The 20,747-nt window shown below is 47.0% G+C and overlaps 1 protein-coding gene across 1 annotated transcript in view; it reads left to right on the top strand.

Annotated features, from left to right (window-relative positions):
* LOC141152618 (C-X-C chemokine receptor type 6-like) overlaps nt 1–20,526 on the top strand; it is a 218,247-nt gene extending 197,721 nt beyond the window's left edge. Inside the window, exon 2 of the mRNA XM_073637169.1 lies at nt 19,450–20,526. Coding sequence (XP_073493270.1) covers nt 19,450–20,460 — 1,011 coding nt within the window. The 3' untranslated portion in view covers nt 20,461–20,526. The remainder of the gene's footprint in view (nt 1–19,449) is intronic.
* The last annotated feature ends 221 nt before the right edge of the window (nt 20,527–20,747 follow it).

Below are 20,747 nucleotides of genomic sequence, written 5' to 3'. Positions count from 1 at the left end.
GTTGGAGGACGGGTACCACAACTGCACCATTGACTTGAGTCCAGGATCGAGGGAAGTCTCCGAGCACAGTACTAACCATATCTTCCCTTTCCTCTACGGGTCGAGGGTCTTCTTGCTCTCCTTCTGGGTTCCGTAGCTGTTTGGGACACTTCTTCAGGTGATCCCGGGATACAATGGCTGTGGTTTCCCCTCCGTCTTTACTGATGGTACAAACCTTTGGGTTGTCGTGGCTTGAGGGCAGTACGGTGTACGGGTCCTTCTCCCACTGGTCGTCCAACTTGTGGAGCCGTCTCTTCCTCTTCAAGACCTGCTCTCCGGGTACCAGGGGAACAGCGGGAGCATACTGGTTGTAATTTTTCTCTTGTCTTTCCCTAGCGAGACAGAGACTTCGCTCCACGCTCTCCTGTACTTTCCGGTACTGCTGCTGCCTCTCTGTGTCCCAGTCTACTTCCGGTGAAGTGTCCTCGGGTGTCAGGACTCCCATCTCCAGGTCAACAGGTAGCTTACCAGGCCTTGCCCTCATTAGGTAAGCCGGGGTACAGTTGGTGGAACCTACAGGGATGTAGTTATATAGGTCCACCAGGTCGGGCAGCTTCTCAGGCCACAGACTGCGTTCTTCCAGGGGCAACGTTTTCAGAAGATCCATTACCACCTGGTTCATTTTCTCACAAAGTCCATTAGTTTGCGGATGATAGGGTGTCGTCCTTATCTTCCGGCAGCCATACAGATTGCAGAATTCCTGGAAGACCTCCGCTTCAAAGGCAGGTCCCTGGTCCGTCAGCACTTGGTCCGGGTACCCGTGTGGACGGCAGAAGTGCTGCTGGAAGGCTCTAGCTGCTGTTTGAGCTGTTAAGTCCTTAACGGGGACGACAACCAAGAACCGGGAGTAATGATCCACAATGGTTAACGCGTAGACGTAGCCACTTCTGCTTGGGGTCAGTTTTACATGATCCAAGGCTACCAGTTCCAACGGCTGCTTGGTGACAATGGACTGAAGGGGGGTCTTCTGGCTGGCACGGTCCTTCCTTCTTAGGTTGCACGGGCCACAGTCTCTGCACCACCTCTCGATGGTTCCCCTCATGCCTACCCAGTGGAACCGCCCGCGCAGCAGGAACTCCAGCTTCTTCCATCCGAAGTGTCCAGCCCCGTCGTGGTATGCCTCCATCACCATGGCTGCGTCTCTTCGTGGCACCACTACTTTCCAGATTAGTTCAAGCGTCCGGGAGTTAACCATTCTGCGGCACAAACCAGGGGAGGAGTCCTGAGGAGATCATTTGCATATTCCCACTGCATTTTGGGGTAAGTGAAGAGTCTCCGCGAGCTCAAAGAACACTGGATTTTGGCTGTTGGAGCTGAAAAGAGGACATCGGTAAACCAGGGGAGGAGTCCTGAGGAGATCATTTGCATATTCCCACTGCATTTTGGGGTAAGTGAAGAGTCTCCGCGAGCTCGAAGAACACTGGATTTTGGCTGTTGGAACTGAAAAGAGGACATCGGTAAACCAGGGGAGGAGTCCTGAGGAGATCATTTGCATATTCCCACTGCATTTTGGGGTAAGTGAAGAGTCTCCGCGAGCTCAAAGAACACTGGATTTTGGCTGTTGGAGCTGAAAAGAGGACATCGGTAAACCAGGGGAGGAGTCCTGAGGAGATCATTTGCATATTCCCACTGCATTTTGGGGTAAGTGAAGAGTCTCCGCGAGCTCAAAGAACACTGGATTTTGGCTGTTGGAGCTGAAAAGAGGACATCGGTAAACCAGGGGAGGAGTCCTGAGGAGATCATTTGCATATTCCCACTGCATTTTGGGGTAAGTGAAGAGTCTCCGCGAGCTCAAAGAACACTGGATTTTGGCTGTTGGAGCTGAAAAGAGGACATCGGTAAACCAGGGGAGGAGTCCTGAGGAGATCATTTGCATATTCCCACTGCATTTTGGGGTAAGTGAAGAGTCTCCGCGAGCTCAAAGAACACTGGATTTTGGCTGTTGGAGCTGAAAAGAGGACATCGGTAAACCAGGGGAGGAGTCCTGAGGAGATCATTTGCATATTCCCACTGCATTTTGGGGTAAGTGAAGAGTCTCCGCGAGCTCAAAGAACACTGGATTTTGGCTGTTGGAGCTGAAAAGAGGACATCGGTAAACCAGGGGAGGAGTCCTGAGGAGATCATTTGCATATTCCCACTGCATTTTGGGGTAAGTGAAGAGTCTCCGCGAGCTCAAAGAACACTGGATTTTGGCTGTTGGAGCTGAAAAGAGGACATCGGTAAACCAGGGGAGGAGTCCTGAGGAGATCATTTGCATATTCCCACTGCATTTTGGGGTAAGTGAAGAGTCTCCGCGAGCTCAAAGAACACTGGATTTTGGCTGTTGGAGCTGAAAAGAGGACATCGGTAAACCAGGGGAGGAGTCCTGAGGAGATCATTTGCATATTCCCACTGCATTTTGGGGTAAGTGAAGAGTCTCCGCGAGCTCAAAGAACACTGGATTTTGGCTGTTGGAGCTGAAAAGAGGACATCGGTAAACCAGGGGAGGAGTCCTGAGGAGATCATTTGCATATTCCCACTGCATTTTGGGGTAAGTGAAGAGTCTCCGCGAGCTCAAAGAACACTGGATTTTGGCTGTTGGAGCTGAAAAGAGGACATCGGTAAACCAGGGGAGGAGTCCTGAGGAGATCATTTGCATATTCCCACTGCATTTTGGGGTAAGTGAAGAGTCTCCGCGAGCTCAAAGAACACTGGATTTTGGCTGTTGGAGCTGAAAAGAGGACATCGGTAAACCAGGGGAGGAGTCCTGAGGAGATCATTTGCATATTCCCACTGCATTTTGGGGTAAGTGAAGAGTCTCCGCGAGCTCAAAGAACACTGGATTTTGGCTGTTGGAGCTGAAAAGAGGACATCGGTAAACTGCGCGCCTGCCGGCGCGCGCATTTTGAAGCTTTTTTTAAAGCTTTTTTCACTGTTTTCAGAACATTAACAATAAGAACATGGAAGAGTCCAGGAGCCATTTGGTGAGCTGCATATCCTGCTACATGTTCACAGACTTGCCAGTGGAAAAGCCAAACTTCACATGCCAGAAATGCAAGCTTGTGTCCCTGTTGGAGGAAAAGTTGCGAAATCTAGAAGAGAGGTTAACTACCTTGAAAATCATTAAGGAAGGTGAAGAGTTCTTAGACAGAGCAGAATTATCTCTTCATGATTCAGAAAGAGAAGAAATTCGAACTGCACCTGACGAAACAGAGGAATGGAAGCCTGTGACCCACAGAAGCAGGAGGATCGAGAGGCAGTCAGCACCCATACTGCTCAGGAACCAGTACCAGGCTCTCACGCAGGAGAACCAGGAAGAAATACAGCAAAATAAGACTTTGCCAGCAATGAATAACCTTGTAAGCCCTCAGAATCCTCCTGGATGGAGAAAGAAGAATGTTGTGAAGAAAAAACGGAGAGTGGTGGTCATGGTGGATTCCCTGTTAAGAGGAACAGAGGCCGCTATCTGCAGACCAGACATAACCTCAAGAGAAATGTGCTGTCTTCCAGGAGCAAAAATTAAAGATGTGTCTGACAGGATATCAAGACTCTTCAGACCTACAGATCACTACCCATTCCTGCTAATACATGTGGGAACAAATGACACCGCAAGAAAGGACCTGGAAACCATCTGCAGTGACTTTGAAGACTTAGGCAAGAAAGTGAAAGAATTGGGAGCGCAGGTGGTCTTCTCATCCATCCTCCCAGTGGATGGCCATGGAACAATGAGGTGGAATAAGATTCTACAGGTGAACAACTGGCTACATCGATGGTGCCGTCAACAAGGATTTGGATTTCTGGATCACGGAATGAATTACCTATACGATGGACTACTTGCTAGAGATGGGGTGCACCTTACGAAGACTGGAAAACATGTATTTGGAAGTCGCCTTGCTACACTCATCAGAAGAGCTTTAAACTAGAACAATGTGGGAAGGGAAGCAAAAGGCCTGAAAAAGCCATACAGCTGACAAATACTATTGAGATCTCTGCTACTGGAAGTGGAAAGGAAGAACAAAGACAAAACAATTTAAATAATAAAAATATGGGAGGAAGAGAAACCAAACTAAAATGTTTTTATACAAATGCACAAAGCATGGGCAACAAACAAGGAGAATTGGAACTACTAATGCAGGAAAAGGAATATGATGTCATTGGAATCACTGAAACTTGGTGGGACGATACACATGATTGGAATAAAAGGCTAAAAGGATACAACTTATTTGCAAGAAACAGACTTGATAAACGAGGAGGAGGTGTTGCATTGTATGTTAGAAAAGCGTATATCTGCACAGAGATTGAAGCTTCAGAGACTGGGAGTTCTGTGGAAACTGTTTGGGTAAGAATACAAGGAGAGAACAACGGAAAGGACACCATTGTAGGCATTTACTACAGGCCACCTGGGCAAGCTGAAGATATGGATGAACTCTTTATGTATCAAATGACCAAGTTCTCCAAAAAATATGACGTAGTGGTCATGGGAGATTTCAACTATCCAGACATTTGTTGGGAATCTCTCTCAAGTAAAACTAACAGGTCAAGCAAATTCTTATCCTCTCTTGCTGACAACTTTATCTTCCAAAAGGTAGGGGAGAAAACAAGGGGATCTGCTACTTTGGATCTAATCCTTATAAACAGGGAGGAAATGGTTGAGGAGGTAAAAGTGGCTGGGACCCTAGGAGGCAGTGACCATGCTATTATAGAATTTTGGATAACTAGAGGAGGAAGACATGTGAAGACTCAAACTTCAAGGTTAGATTTTAGAAAGGCAGATTTTAAGAGACTCAGAAAGAGAATAGGAGGGATCCAATGGCTGGATGTCCTTAAGGACAAAAATGTCCAGGAAGGATGGGAAATTTTTAAAAATGAGATTCTCAAAGCACAATCGTTAACAATCCCGAAAAGTAGAAAGAATGGGAAGCATTTAAGGAAACCAGGATGGATGAACACAGAACTTAAACACATGCTAAAAAGAAAGAAAGAAATGTTTATTAAATGGAAAGAGGGAGGCATATCTAAAAAAGATTATAATGCAGTCTGCAGATCCTGCAGGGCACGTATCAGGTTAGCTAAAGCTGACAATGAATTAAGGCTTGCAAGAGATGTCAAAAGCAATAGAAAAGGATTTTGGGGGTATGTCAAAAGTAAAAGAAAAGTCAAAGATGCTATAGGATTTTTACAGGATGAAAATGGAGAAATGGTAAGAGAGGATGTTGAGAAGGCCGAACTTTTTAATTCCTATTTTGCATCTGTTTTCTCTCAGAAAGAAAATGTAACATCAACTGATCTTCACTGTCCTTTTAAAGGAATAGAGGAATCCAAGTTATCTGTAAACAGAAAGATTGTGAGGGAATATTTAGCTAACATAAATGAGTTCAAGTCTCCAGGTCCAGATGAATTACACCCCAGAGTACTGAAGGAGATCGTAGAAGAAATTTTAGAACCACTCTCCATAATCTTTGAAAATTCTTGGAGAACAGGAGAAGTCCCAGAAGACTGGAGAAGAGCAAATGTTGTTCCTATCTTCAAAAAGGGGAAGAAGGTGGACCCAGGGAACTATAGGCCGGTGAGTCTGACTTCTATACTAGGAAAGATCTTTGAACAAATTATTAAACAACATGTATGTAAGTACATGGATAAGAATGAAGTGATTAACCAGAGTCAGCATGGGTTTGTAACTAACAAGTCATGTCAGACTAACTTAATTTCCTTCTATGACAGAATCACTGACTGGGTGGATCAGGGAAATGCTGTAGATATAGTATATCTTGACTTCAGCAAAGCATTTGACAAAGTATCTCACACCATCCTTATTGAAAAAATGACCAAGTATGCAATGGACCAGGCAACTGTTAGGTGGATTCATAACTGGCTTAGTGATCGGACTCAAAGGGTGGTTGTAAATGGCTTCACATCCAGCTGGATGAATGTCTCAAGTGGGGTACCACAGGGCTCCGTCCTGGGACCTGTATTGTTCAACATCTTTATCAATGATTTAGATGAAGGAATTGAGGGTAAACTGATTAAATTTGCTGATGACACAAAGCTAGGAGGGATAGCTAATACTAGAGAAGAGAGAGAGAGGATTCAAAAAGACCTAAATAAACTGGAGCAGTGGGCAGCAACCAACAGAATGGTTTTTAACAGGGAAAAATGCAAAGTACTACATCTGGGCAATAAAAATGAAAAAAGCATATACAGAATGGGAGGAATAGAGCTAAGCAACAGTACATGTGAAAAAGACTTAGATATACTAATAGATCATAGACTGATCATGAGTCAACAGTGTGATGCAGCAGCAAAAAAGGCAAATACAATTCTGGGATGTATTAACAGAAGCATACAGTCTAGATCACGTGAAGTCATTATCGGTCTTTACTCCTCTTTGGTCAGACCTCATCTGGAATACTGTGTACAGTTTTGGGCACCACATTTTAAAAAAGACATAGACAAACTGGAGCAAGTTCAGAGAAGAGCGACCAGAATGGTGACTGGTCTGCAAACCATGTCCTATGAGGAACGGTTGCAGGATTTGGGAATGTTTAGCTTGCAAAAAAGAAGACTGAGAGGAGACTTAATAGCTGTCTACAAATATGTCAAGGGCTGTCACATTGTAGAAGGATCATCTTTATTCTCATTTGCACAAGGAAAGACTAGAAGCAATGGGATGAAACTAAATGGGAGGAGACACAGATTAGATATTAGAAAAAACTTTTTGACAGTTAGGGTGATTAATGAGTGGAACAGGCTGCCACGAGAGGTGGTGAGTTCCCCTTCAATGGACGTCTTCAAACAGAGGCTGGACAGACATCTGTCTGAGATGATCTAGTGAATCCTGCTTTGAGCAGGGGGTTGGACCAGATGACCCAGGAGGTCCCTTCCAACTCTACCATTCTATGATTCTATGATTCTATGATTCTACAACTTCCCCTTGTAAAGGAACAGTCGACTCTTCTCAGCCCACAGTTGTTTGGCTTCCTCCGGAGCGTCTGGGTCAAGGCGGGCATCTGGCTGAGTGAGCATCTCCTTCACCAGTCGGACGGCAGGGTCACTGTCTTGCGTTTCCTCCCAGTTGTAGTGAGGCAAGGGGTTAAACGTAGCGGCTTGCTTACTCCTTACCCGATGGGAATACTGGATAGTCCCATGACGGTGGAACGCGGGGAGTTCGACTTCTTCCAATCCCTCTGGATCTTCTCCTACGTCCGGTAGGTTTGGCATCCTGGACAGGGCGTCCGCGTTGGTATTGGAGCGTCCTGCCCGGTATTTGATTGTGAACTCGTAGTTGGACAGACGGTCCATCCATCTCTGCTCTAGGGCACCGAGTCTTGCCGTGTCCAGTTGTGTCAACGGGTTGTTATCCGTGTACACGGTGAACCGGGAAGAAGCGAGGTAGTGCTTAAAGCGTTCGGTGACTGCCCACACCACTGCCAGGAACTCTAGCTTAAATGAGCTGTAATTCTCAGGGTTTCTTTCGGTGGGTCGCAGTTTTCGACTGGCGTAAGCGATTACTCGTTCTTTCCCCTGCTGGATCTGGGACAGTACGGCTCCTAGCCCGATGTTACTTGCGTCAGTGTAGAGGATAAAGGGCTGGCTGTAATCAGGGTACGCCAGGATTTCATCCCCCGTGAGGGCCATCTTCAGCTGGCGGAAGGACTCTTCTTCTAACTTCTCCCATTTGAAGGGCGGCTTCTGGTTCTTGGCCTTCCGGGACTGGCCTATCAGGAGGTCCTGCATAGGAGCTGCCTTTTTGGTGAAACCGGGGATGAATCTGCGGTAATAGCCTACCAACCCGAGGAACTGCCGCACTTCCTTTACACTGGAGGGACTTGGCCATTCCTTAATTGCGGTGATCTTATCAGGGTCGGGAGCCACTCCGTCAGCGCTCACCACGTGTCCCAGGTACTGCACCTTTGGTTTTAGGAGGAGACACTTGGAGGGTTTTACCTTTAGGCCGTAGTTTGCCAGAGCTTCGAACACTTCCGCCAGGTGTTTCAGGTGGTCCTCATAAGTCTTGGAATATATGATGACATCGTCCAGGTACAACAGGACCGTTTCGAAGTTTCTGTGGCCCAGACAGCACTCCATTAATCGTTGAATTGTTCCTGGTGCGTTACAGAGTCCGAACGACATGCAGGTAAACTCGCTAAGTCCCATCGGGGTGGTGAATGCGGTCTTCTCCCGGTCCGCCTCTGCTACAGGAACCTGCCAGTACCCGCTAGTGAGATCCAAGGTAGAGAAGAAGTTAGCAGATCTTAAAGCAGCCAAAGACTCCTCTATCCTTGGTAAGGGGTACGCATCCTTGTGTGTGATGCGGTTGATTTTCCGGTAATCTACACACATCCTCATGGTGTTGTCTTTCTTTTTGACTAAGACTAGTGGAGCTGCCCAGGGGCTACAGCTATCCCTGATTACCCCAGCCTCCTTCATGTCCCTAAGCATCCCCTTGGCGTGTTGGTAGTGTGCAGGGGGTACGGGTCGATACCTCTCTTTTATGGGAAGATGGTCTCCCGTGGGGATGTGGTGTTCTACCCCCTTGACTCGCCCGAAGTCTAACGGGTGTTTACTAAACACTCTCTCGTACTCTTGAACCACCCGATAGACTCCCTGTCTCTGGTGTGAGGGAGTGGAGTCAGTACCCAAATGTAGTTGCTGACACCAGTCCTCCATTGTTTCCTTAGAGCCGTTACTTTCCTCCGGGGAAGATGGAGGCAAGGGTTCTACGGACTGTATGGAATTTTGATTGATGGTATACAATTTGGCTAGCGTGGCATACCGGGGCAGGTACACTTCCCTCTTCCCGATATTTATTATGCGAACGGGCACCCTCCCATGGCGTACATTGACCACCCCCCGTGCTGTCAAAATGGTGGGCCTACTGTCTGAGTAAACTGGTTCTACCATTGCCTGGTAATCTCTACCTCTCAGACCAATAGCTGCCCGGCACCAAATCATCATTTCACTTTTTGGGGGCATGGCAATAGGAAAAGGGTCACACATTCTTACGCTACCAATCTCACCACCGGAGAGTTCTATCTGTTGCTGTCGCATCAGTGCCCGGATCTCTTTCTGGAGCACTCGCTGCTGGCCGGAGCTGGCGTTCTTGGCAACCTGCTGTAAAAGGAAAATCACCTCTGCAAGACAATTTTCAATTACATTAGTTCCTAGAGTTATCTTTGGGTGACTCTCGCGCTTGTCAATGTCTACAATGATCAGTCCCTGTGCCGCCAATTCGACTCTACCGATTTTAATGGTCACCTCTTTAAATCCAATCTGTGGCACGGGCTGACCATTGCTGGCAATGATACTCAAGTCGTCGTCAGGGTAGCGGGTGATATCCGAGTCATTCCAGTACTGCTTGAAGAGCACGTACGGGATAGTGGTAACCTGTGACCCGGTGTCCAGTAGGGCACTCATGGGGATGCCATCCAGTACCACGGGCAAGACTGGACATCCTCCCACATATTTGTCGCGCCAGTTCGATGGGCCTGATGATCTTTTTCCTGGGGTTTGGCCCTCTACCCCAGGTTGTGCCAGTTTAAAGGACAGTACCTTGCCATATGTCCGGGTTGATTGCAGCGACGGCAGATGGGTTGTCCGTCCTCGTTGTATCGGTCGCTGGGTCTTCCTCTGGCCGGTGGGGTCCTCCTTGGTCGACGCCACGGGATGTCCTCCGGTCCGGATGCCAGCTGGATCTTCCCTGGAGTGGAAACCTGTAAAGACTGCACAGTTCGGGTTAGCGCGGCAACGCTTTTAGCTAGCTCTTGGACCTGATGGTGCAGGTCTGGAGCCGGGTCATTGTTCAAAGCCTGCGCATCAGCTCCCACAGGCCCTGCCGACAAGGGTGCCGCCTCCTGGTGGTAAGTGGTAGTGGGGCGTCTGTGGGTCACAACGCCACCTGGTGCCGGTTCTCGGAGCACCCGGATGGCTCTGTCCTTGAACTGTGCAAATCCCAGATGAGGGTCCTGTAAGGCCATTGCCCGCAACTGGGTTCGGTGGGCATTGCAATATAAACCCTCTATAAATTGTTCAGTCAACAGCCTGTCCTCGTCTCCCACGCCGTCAGGGTCGGTCTGCTTAATGGCTCTCAGGGCCTCTTGTAGGTTCAGAGCATAGTCCCTTATACTCTCGTGTGCTCGCTGCTTGCACCCGTAGAATCCAAGCTTGATCTCGGCTGAGGTGCGGGTATCAAAGGTGTCCCTCAGCCGGGTTAGTATCCCTGCAACAGTCCTTCCCCCAGGTGACCAGGACTTTACCTCCCTTTGGGCTGCCCCGGTTAATTGGGCCACCAGGATGCTCACTTTTTGCTCTTCTGTGAGGGGATACACCTGGAAGAGGCTATCCAGCTTTTCTCTAAAGTCATGCAGGGTATGTGACTCCCCTGAGTACTGGGGTAGCCAGGCCGCTCCCGGGATATAGGGCATGGTGAAAGGCATGACTGCAGCAGCGGTGGCGCTGGCGGGGGTTGAGGCAGTGAAGCTCTCCTCCGTATCCGACATCTTCCTCCCCCCTAGTGGACCGTGGCCTACCTTGCGATGATCCTCTTCCGTAGGCCGCGGCTCCGCAGTGGATCGTCAGGGTTGAGGACCTTCCGTCGCGCTCCTGTGACGTCGGCGTCTGCTGGGCTCCTTCCAGGACCTTACGCAACGTCCGGACGTGAGGCGGGGCTTCAGTTCTCGCGCGCTTTCGGAGTCCACGCCCCTCTTCTTCCCGCGCGGCGTCTTCAAGATGGCGTCCAACGGCGGGAAAACTCCACGGATGGCGGGAAGAAGGCAGAAGATGGCGCCGGATGGCGGGAAAACTTCGCGGATGGCGGGAAGAAGACAGAAGATGGCGCCGGATGGCGGGAATCTTCACCACTGGTAAGTCTGAACAGTCTTTTTCAGGCACGCAGTACCCGGTGGTTGCGGGCACGAGATCCTGCCGACTACGCCAAAAGTTGACGCACCCCTGGGCCTTCGTCGCGCGGCATCGCGCGCACGGGAGCTTACCCGGAGCCGGATCTGTTGAGGGTTGTAGTCTCGTGGCGGTGACCCGGTCCGTGCCCAGGGAGTCAAACTGAGCGGCGATGTATTAGCGGTAGATGTTGGACGACTACGCCACCCGTTGAATACAGCGAAGGAGCTGCCGCTGCAGGGCAGACCGCTGAGGCCGGTGGTAGGATTGTGCAGCGTGATAGTATCACCCCCAACGGGAGGGGTATGGCCTCAGGGCATCCGACGTGGATGATGGGGGTAGCAGGAATCACTCAGAGACGATGCGGTGTAATTCAGGGTCTTTACTGGTGATAAAGATAGACCCTCCCGGAGTACTGGCTAGCGATCGGGGCCTGGTCAGTCCTTGAGCAGATGGGATCTCCCCTGGCCAGGCGGAGTTGTAGGCCTCCCAAACTGACTGTACTCTTCTGGCTACCTTGCTAGAGGCGGGTATAAGTAGCCCACGTCCCTGAGTGTACCGTGTGGTGCTCACCCGTATGGCCGGTGACTCGGGGCCTTCTAGTGGCGTCCGCTCCACGACGGCGGTGCTGGTCCCACGCGTGTGACCGTGCCTTCGGGTTTCTTGGCCAGAGGACCTGAAATCCCCTGCCGGGCGGTTTCTGCTGCTGGGTAAAGATTAGTCCCCACAGCCTCGGACTCCGGGTCCGGTGATAGCTTCTCAGTCAGGGCGAGCTCTGCAGCTGCCAGCCCCTGACTCCTTATAGCACTGCTCCCACAGAGCTCCTGATGTTCTTTTCCTAGATCTGCTTCTCTTCTCTGTCTCTACTTCTTCTCTACTCTCTAACCCTGCCTCAGCCCTAGGTTTATATAGGGGAAGTTCTTCCCCTCCCAGGACTGGGCAGGAGGTGTGGCATGCACAGGATCCCTGACCAAGAGACCTCCCACCTGCTCTCAGACATAACATTGCTGTTACTGTGGAAACCAGACCCCTGGGGTGCCACATATATGCTTCCTGATTTTGTCTATTTGCTCTTGTCCTCCTCCTTCTCCGCATCCTCATCCTCCACCACCATATCACCACTATATGTACCATATCAACATATCTACGTCTCTTGCAAGGGGCATTGGAGTTCCTCCAAATTTTTGGCAGCCGTTGCTTCACTGCATAGACAAATAGTATGGGAGACCCACTTCCTAATAATAGGAACATTGTTTTCAGGAGGCTCTCTGACCTCTATGTCTCTTGCAAGGGGCATTGGAGTTCCTCCAAATTTTTGGCAGCTGTTGCTTCACTGCATAGGCAAACAGTATGGGAGACCCACTTCCTAATAATGGGAGCATTTTATGCAGGAGGCCCTCCAACCTCTACGTCTCTTGCAAGGGGCATTGGAGTTCCTCCAATTTTTGTCAGCGGTTGCTTCACTGCATAGGCAAACGTATGGGAGTAGTACCCTCTCCTTTCTAATGGGAATATGTCATTACTTAGGCCCACCTCTATGTGTCTTTAAATTGTTCGTGTTTTTTTTTTCTAAATTTTGGCAGCCGTTGGACTCACTGCATACCCTATAACTGAATAGCAGACCCTCTCCTTTCTAATGGGAACATGTCGTACTCTTTACTGTGGCCCAGCTGTATGTCTTTAAATTGTTAGTGGGGTTTTTCCCAAATTTTGGCAGCCCTTGCAGTCACAGCATGGGTATTACCACTATAGGAGACCCGCTCCTTTATAATGGGAACATTTTTTTTACTGAGACCCTCCTCTATGTCTCTTCAAAGGGGCATTGGGTTGCGTCCAAACTTTTGGCAGCCCTTGCAGTCACTGTATACGCAATAACAGTATAGGAGACCCATTCATTAATAACGGGATCAACAAAACATAGCCGACTGCTGGCTCATTAAGAATAGTAAGGGCCGCCTGATGGCCCTATAAAAATAGTCTTTGTGACTTTCAGAGTCCCTCCATCATAAATGAAACAGGATGTGTCTGATGATGTGTCACACACCACATTGCCAGATAAGGTTGTAAAATGTTAAAAATCCTGGTGAATGCATTTGTCTTGGTTGAAAGCAATGCAAAAGTGCTACGTGTGAACATAGCCCAAGTTGTGGAGGAGCATTTTTGTTTTTAGTTATTTATTTTGTCTTATATACAAGTCATTACTTGGAAAGGATGTTCCTTAACATATTTCCCAGGAAAATCCATTTTGTTTTTGTATTTTTTATTGTGAGTCCGTAAAAGTGGCGTAATGCCTCTGATTTATGTTGACCGCAGTGACCTGGGAGTCAGAAATGCTTCCAGGGGTCTTCCCCATGCTGTTCCCATGTCATTTGAGCACTGTTCCCATCGATTTTGGCAATTTTTAGGCCCTCTGCAGACCGCCATGGGGTGTTGCCGGAAAAATGCTCGAGTTTCCCATAGACTTACATTGGACTTGTTACTCGGTCTGAGCACTACAGCATTCCAATTTTCTCGACTTGAACAACGAGTATCCAAGCATTTTAGTGCTCGCTCATCACTAGTGTTTATGATCCCGGTAGGAAAGATTTTAGAGTTCTACCTCTACCATTCTGTGTTATACAGTATGTTCATGTGTACCCCCCAGGGGTAAATGTTTTTTCAGCCCATGCACTTAGTGCATGGGCATTATCAGTATAGGAGACACACTCCATAACAATGTTAACAATGTTTTGAAAGAGGACCTCCTCTACATCTCTTCAAAGGGGTATTGGAGTGCATCCAAATTTTTGGCAGCCCTTGCAGTCACTGCATACGCAATAACAATATAGGAGACCCGCTCCTTTATGATGGGAACATTTTTTTTACTGAGACCCTCCTCTATGTCTCTTCAAAGGGGCATTGGGTTGCGTCCAAACTTTTGGCAGCCCTTGCAGTCACTGTATACGCAATAACAGTATAGGAGACCCATTCATTAATAACGGGATCAACAAAACATAGCCGACTGCTGGCTCATTAAGAATAGTAAGGGCCGCCTGATGGCCCTATAAAAATAGTCTTTGTGACTTTCAGAGTCCCTTCATCATAAATGAAACAGGATGTGTCTGATGATGTGTCACACACTCACATTGCCAGATAAGGTTGTAAAATGTTAAAAATCCTGGTGAATGCATTTGTCTTGGTTGAAAGCAATGCAAAAGTGCTACGTGTGAACATAGCCCAAGTTGTGGGGTGCGTCCAGATTTTTGGCAGCCATTGTAGTCACTGCTTACCCAATAACAGTATAGGAGACCCGCTCCTTAATAATGGAAACAGCAAAGCAAAGTCAGCTGATGGCCCTCTAACAATAGTGAGGGCCGACTGCTGGGCCTTTAACAATGGTAAGGGCCGACTGATGACCCTGTAAAAATAGGCTTTGTTACTTTCAGAGTCCCTCCTTCATAAATAGAACAGGATGTGTCTGATCATGTCTCACACACCACATGGGCAGATAAGGTGGTAAAATGTTAAAATGACATTTACTGGTGAATGTATTTTTCACCATTGAAAGCAATGCAAAAGTGCAAAAATGCATGAAAAACGCTATGTGTAAACTTAGCCCAAGGCGTGGAAGAGCATTTTTTTTTGCCTTATATACAAGTCATTACCCTGGAAAGAATGTCCCTTAACGTTTTTTCCAGGATAATCCATTTTGGCTTTGTTTTTGTATGTTTTATTGTGAATCCGTAAAAGTGGCGTAATTCGCTGACAACATTGTTCACAGCAGTGGCTTGGGAGTCAGAGATGCTTCCAGGGGTCCTCCTCATGCTGTTCCCATGTCATTTCAGCACTGTTCCCATCGAGTTGGACAATTTTTAGGTCCCCTGCAGACTTCCACTGGGGGGCCAACTGAAAAATGACTTACATTGGGCTCGTTGCTCGGGTCGAGCACCTGAGCATTACGATTTGCTCGACCAGAGCAACGAGCATCCGAGCATATTAGTGCTCACTCTTCACTAATAATTTATTTTTTTACTAATGTGATACATACAGCAAGCCACATCTCAGCTTGTATTTTTTTTGTGCAGAGATTCAGCTGTAAACAGGGTTCGTCCACAGTAAAAAAAAATTGAATTTCTTCTGTTACTACCGTGATGTATACAGCAAGTCACATCTCAGCTTGTAATTTTTTGGTGCTGAGATTCAGCTGTATACAGGGCATGTCCACAGTAAAAAAAATCTAATTTCTTCTGCTACTACCGTGATACAAACAGCAGGCCACATCTCAGCTTGTATTTTTTTGCACAGATATTATGCTGTTTACAGTCCTCATCCACAGTAACAAAAATCTAATTTCTTCTGTTAGTACCATGATACTTTGCACTGAGATTCTGCTGTTTCCAGGGCTCCACAATATAAAATCAAATTTTTGGTTGCTAATAGCGTGCTCCAGACACACTATCTGAGCAAAGAAATACTGATTGGTAAATTACTGACAGGTGACTCACAGGTCTGGGCATAGGCTTATTAAACAGCTGGTTTAGAAAGGAGAAGGGTACATCCAACTAATTTTTGGAGATGTGAAGACTCTTGATTGGGCCTTCATCTGCTAGGTTGGCTGTAGTGTAAGAGGTGTCAGTCCCCGTTATACTATTTCTACACTGGTGAAATTGATGCCACTTTGGTGGTGTTTGCCACTAATTTTTGGAAATGTGGAGAATCATGATTGGGTCTCAATCTGCTGGGTTGGCTGTAGTGGAAGAGGTTTTGATCTCCATTATACTACTTCTACTCTAGTGAAATTGATGCCACTTTGGTGGTGTCTGCCACTAATTTTCAGAAATGTGGAGATTCCTGATTGGGTCTCCTTCATGTCTGTTGCCTGTAGCAGTAGATCGTCAGGCCTCCACTTACTTTCAGTCAACTACCTGTGTTACTATGCTTAAATTTTTGTACCAATGGTAGTCCATGAAAATGATATTTGTGCCACCTGAGTGTGGCTGATCTGAAAAGTAGCTTGAGCTGTTGCATGAGGTATCAGGGCTCCCAGTACAGCAGACCTACACCAATCCTTCACCCACCTTGTCTTAATTTGAAGTTAAATTCAAAGCTGTAAATGCTGGCCCAGGCCCTGATACCTCATGCACTGCCCATGGCTGATTGCTGCTGTGCAATTGGAAAATGTGTACTGTGGGTAAATTGATGCCACTTTTCATGGTGTCTGCCTCTAATTTGAGCTGTTTTGGCAGCTATTGGGCCCCTTTGAAGGTGTTCTGTATGCGTTTAGTTTTGCTTCCCTTTGAATCCAATGGGGTTCGGATATGTTTGATGAACTGTTCGACAAACATTGGGAAGTTCGTCAATCTGAATTGAATCGAACCTTCAAAGATTCGCTCACCTCTACTTGCAACCAATTATTCATAGTTTTTGCAACCTTTTGCCTATACCTATCAAATGGCCTATCTACTGGTGTCCTTTCTTTGTCAACTGTGTGTTGATCCACAGACATTAATGATCAGATGTCAATGTATTATTACTATTATTATGAAAAAAGGGGGTATACATAGCAAAAACACTTACAATAATTTTAACAATACAAGTCGGTGACTGGTACAGGAGGAGAGAGGACCCTGCCCGCGAGGTCTCACAATCTACAAGGAATGGGTGAGGATACAGTGGGTGAGGGTAGGGCTGGTCATGCAGCGGTATGGTGGAGCGAGGACCTTGCCCGTGAGGGCTCACAGTCTACAAGGAATGGGTGAGGATACAGTGGGTGGGGGTAGAGCTGGTCGTGCAGCGGTATGGTGGAGCGAGGACCCTGCCCGCGAGGTCTCACAGTCTACAAGGGATGGGTGAGGATACAGTGGGTGAGGGGAGAGCTGGTCGTGCAGCGGTATGGTGGGGCGAGGACCCTGCTCGCGAGGGCTCACAGTCTACAGGGGATGGGTGAGGATACAGTGGGTGGGGGTAGAGCTGGTCGTGCAGCGGTATGGTGGAGCGGTGGTTACTGCAGGTTGTAGGATTGTCGGAAGAGGTGGGTCTTCAGGTTTCTTTTGAAGGTTTCCGTGGTAGGCGAGAGTCTGATATGTTGGGGTAGAGTTCCAGAGTAGGTGGGATACACGGGAGAAATCTTGCATGTGATTGTGGGAAGAGAAGATAAGAGGGGAGTAGAGCAGGAGATCTTGTGAAGATCGGAGGTTGCGTGTAGGTATGTACCGGGAGACTAGGTCACAGATGTATGAAGGAGACAGGTTGTGGATGGCTTTGTATGCACTCTAACCCCACCTACAAAGTACATCCTGATGCTGGCACTGGTGTCAGGACATAATGTTTCATTGCACGTGCTTCAACGTTCAGTAATGAATACTGCGTGCTCATGATCACAGAACAAGAACAATTTAATAGGCCGGTGACCCTTAAAATACAGCTGCTGGCCCAAGATCTGCGGTTCCCGGGAATCTGCCTGGGGGCCGGATAAAAGGTCATCGAGGGCCGTAAATGGTCGGTGGGCCTGAGGTTCCCCACCCCTGGGTTAAAGCTTTATCATGTAATGTAGTCATTATTCCAAAATTTTATGTCTTGTCTTATCATGTAAATGAGACCCCAGAGGGCTAATCCAACAGAAAAATGCATCCTTATGCATACTAACTAAAGGCAGTATCACTTTATTACTTGTCATTACTGGAGCGGATAATTGCTCTAATAGTGCCTTGAGGGCAGTAACCAATTCGGAAGCTTCACTTTTCCCCTTTTCCCTTAAATCTCACTCACCCACGTCTGCAGCTGGAGGAGGAACTCCAACTGAGGGAGGAACTCCGGCACCAGAATGGACGGATGTATATGAAAGGTCCAGACTGGAAGCCCTGGAGGATGCTCTCAGCTGGTGTTTCTCTTTTATATGTACCGACTTTTCTCTTTTCTTATGTTACTTAGATATTGGTACAAGATGACGCACCCTTATTTACATGGAGGTTGTGCACCCTTTTTTCTGTGTTCTCTGTTACTTGTGTTAATAAAAGCAAATGCTGAACTATGATCTTTGTCAGTCCTGGGAGACACAATGCGCTGTGGTTGTGTATCGATACCCCCCAAAAAAGAAAAGCTCCCCCTCATGAGAGCCAACCCTCCGACATGAGGTTTAGTATATTTGTTCTGTTTATCCCTTTTTATTTTATGTGATATATACTGCATTGTTTTGTCCATTTTGTATCATCTTTATATATTTTTATAAACACTGCCTACTTTTCAGATTAAGTATATAAAATTGAATAGCTCAGTTCCTCAGGGGTGTACCACACCCCTGAAGCAACACACTATCTGTAACGGGTGTCCAATTGGCCTATATAAACAATAGGTGGTGGCAGCAGCTAGTTCCTTTTATTATTGTGGAGTTTGGCAGTGACTGTACCAGGGTGTATATATAGATATATTCCATGGGCTGAAATCTTATGTGTATATACTATATGCTCACTGTGAGATCCCCAATAACTGGCCTAGTAGTGAAAACAGCTGCGGCCTCGTCCATCACTCGCCAGTCAATTGCGTAATTCTCCTGACGATTGGAGGTGGCGGTGTGTTGTTCATCGTTGTGGGATCTGCGTCATCTCTCTGGGTGTTCTCCTTGAATAATTGGTGCCAGTGGTGGGATCTGTGCATGATCTCCCTGCTCTTTTTAACTTGAGAGGTGCCATAAATGTTATCCATCAATTTAACACAGCAAATCAAGGGTTCATTCACACGTCCGTGAAGCTCAGTCCACACATACACCGCAAACAGAACCAAGCATAACAGCTTCATATGTTTCTATAAGGCTGTCACACTAAGGTTGAGAGACTCGCACCCAGTCCGCGGATGGTGGTCCATGCTCAGACAGAGTTTCCCAGACCTCTGAATGAGCCAAGTACAGCTGCTCAGTGCATCATGATGGCCAAACATTTAAGTGCTCCAATTAGTAGCAGATCTGATATTTATGCCCAGGGTTAGGTCTGTGACCAGGTATAATATAGGGTTGGCATCTCCATGGTGAGGTAGGTCAGTGACAGGTTAGGGAAGCAGCCACAGTCAGATTTTCTAGGTTTTAGGAGCAGTTCAATGAACTTACTGATTCAATATGAGATTTTAGGGCTCAGGCAATGAAAACTACCCATAAGAATTGTTTACATGGTTATTATTTGTCCAGCCTTGTAACTGCAACCCAGCAGGACCCAATAGTGTTAAAGGGGTTGTCTACTACTGCACAACCCCTTCTTAAATGTTATAGCACCTCATGTAAGATAATAAAAACGTATGCTCACCTCCTGGACTGGCACCATACCATAAATGTTGGTGCTGTGTCTACCAGCACTCACATGACATTGTTACAGGGCGTCAGTGCTATGACAGAACAATGGGAGACATCACATCGGTCGAGGAGACGAATATATATATATTTTTCATTTCATATTTGGCATTTTAATATTTAAGAAGGCTTGTCTTACCTGACTTTGTGAGTCTGCTCTCCTGACAGAGAGAATAACTGCAGATCTTACTAACAACTAATCACCTCTTTCAAATTACATACAGATGGGCGCTGAAGACTACCCACAAGACTACAATAACATGAATGATGATAATCATACAGTCGATGACCACCCTTGGCTCCACAGCTTGTTCTCACCCATTGCCTATTCCGTGACTTGTGTTCTCGGACTTATTGGAAATGTGCTCATTATACTCGTGTTTGTATTCTACGAGAAGATAAAGACTCTGACTGACACCTTTTTGGTGAATTTGGCCATTGCAGACATCTTGTTTCTGCTCACCCTCCCATTCTTGGCATATGAATCGGCACATGCCTGGGTTTTTGGAGACTTCCTGTGTAAGATCATAAGGATCATATACAGGGTGAATTTATTTACGTCCATGCTCACGCTCACCTCAATCACATTTGACAGGTTTATTTCTATCACTAAAGTCACTAAGGCAGCTAAATACCAGGTGACTAAACACAAGTGGCGGTACGGGGTGTGCGTCCTCCTCTGGACCCTGGCTCTGCTCCTTTCCATTCCCCAATTCATATACAGCAACAGCCGTGACCGGAAGGGATGTTTTGAAGAATACTCCCCTCCCATCATGGAGATCGTGGTGGTTTCATTCCAGATGACAGTGGGATTTCTAATTCCCTTGGCCTCAATGGTGTTTTGTTACAGCTTTATTCTCCGGACCTTGGTTAATGCCAGAGGCGTTCAGAAGAGGAAGTCAATGAAGATAATTGTGGTCATAGTGGTTGTATTTATAGCTACACAGTTGCCTCATAATGCCCTTGTCCTGGCTAAAGTCCTCAATAAGGGATTCACATCAGATTCCTTTAAAATCACGAGCGTTGTAATGGAAGCTATAGCTTACTTCCACGCTTGTCTCAACCCTGTCCTGTACTTTTTTGTTGGTACAAAGTTTAGAAAGCATTTTTGGAAAATGCTGAAAGGTTTAGGTCTTAACCGGATGCAAGATGAAACCACAGATCATCTGCGGACGACTGATGGAGACTCCAGAAACGTTTCTGCTTCAACAAACATCTGTGCAACAAGCGTGTAAATGGTTTCTCGGGACGAGCAGACACCATTATGGCTGAAGAGTGAAGCAGTTAAAGAGTTATTTCTATTATTGGATAGTGCTTGTAATAAGTAATCCCTTTGTAAATGTTATTAAAAGGTAAATTGCAAGCCATTCTTGTGATATTATCACTTTTGTTGACAACTTGTTGCCTTGGAGACCGACCACCACTGCTACAGTAAAGTTCGGGATCCATACCGAACACCTAGTGTCTGTGCACAGACCCCAAACACGGACTTCTCCAGGAAGTATATGTTAGTGTTTGTGTT

This window comes from Phyllobates terribilis, unplaced genomic scaffold (assembly GCF_046119375.1).
Source record: "Phyllobates terribilis strain yellow unplaced genomic scaffold, ASM4611937v1 Scaffold_6__1_contigs__length_29720123, whole genome shotgun sequence".
NCBI lineage: Eukaryota > Metazoa > Chordata > Amphibia > Anura > Dendrobatidae > Phyllobates > Phyllobates terribilis.
Note: the sequence above shows the minus strand (reverse complement) of the source record. Positions and strands in the feature narration are given on the sequence as shown.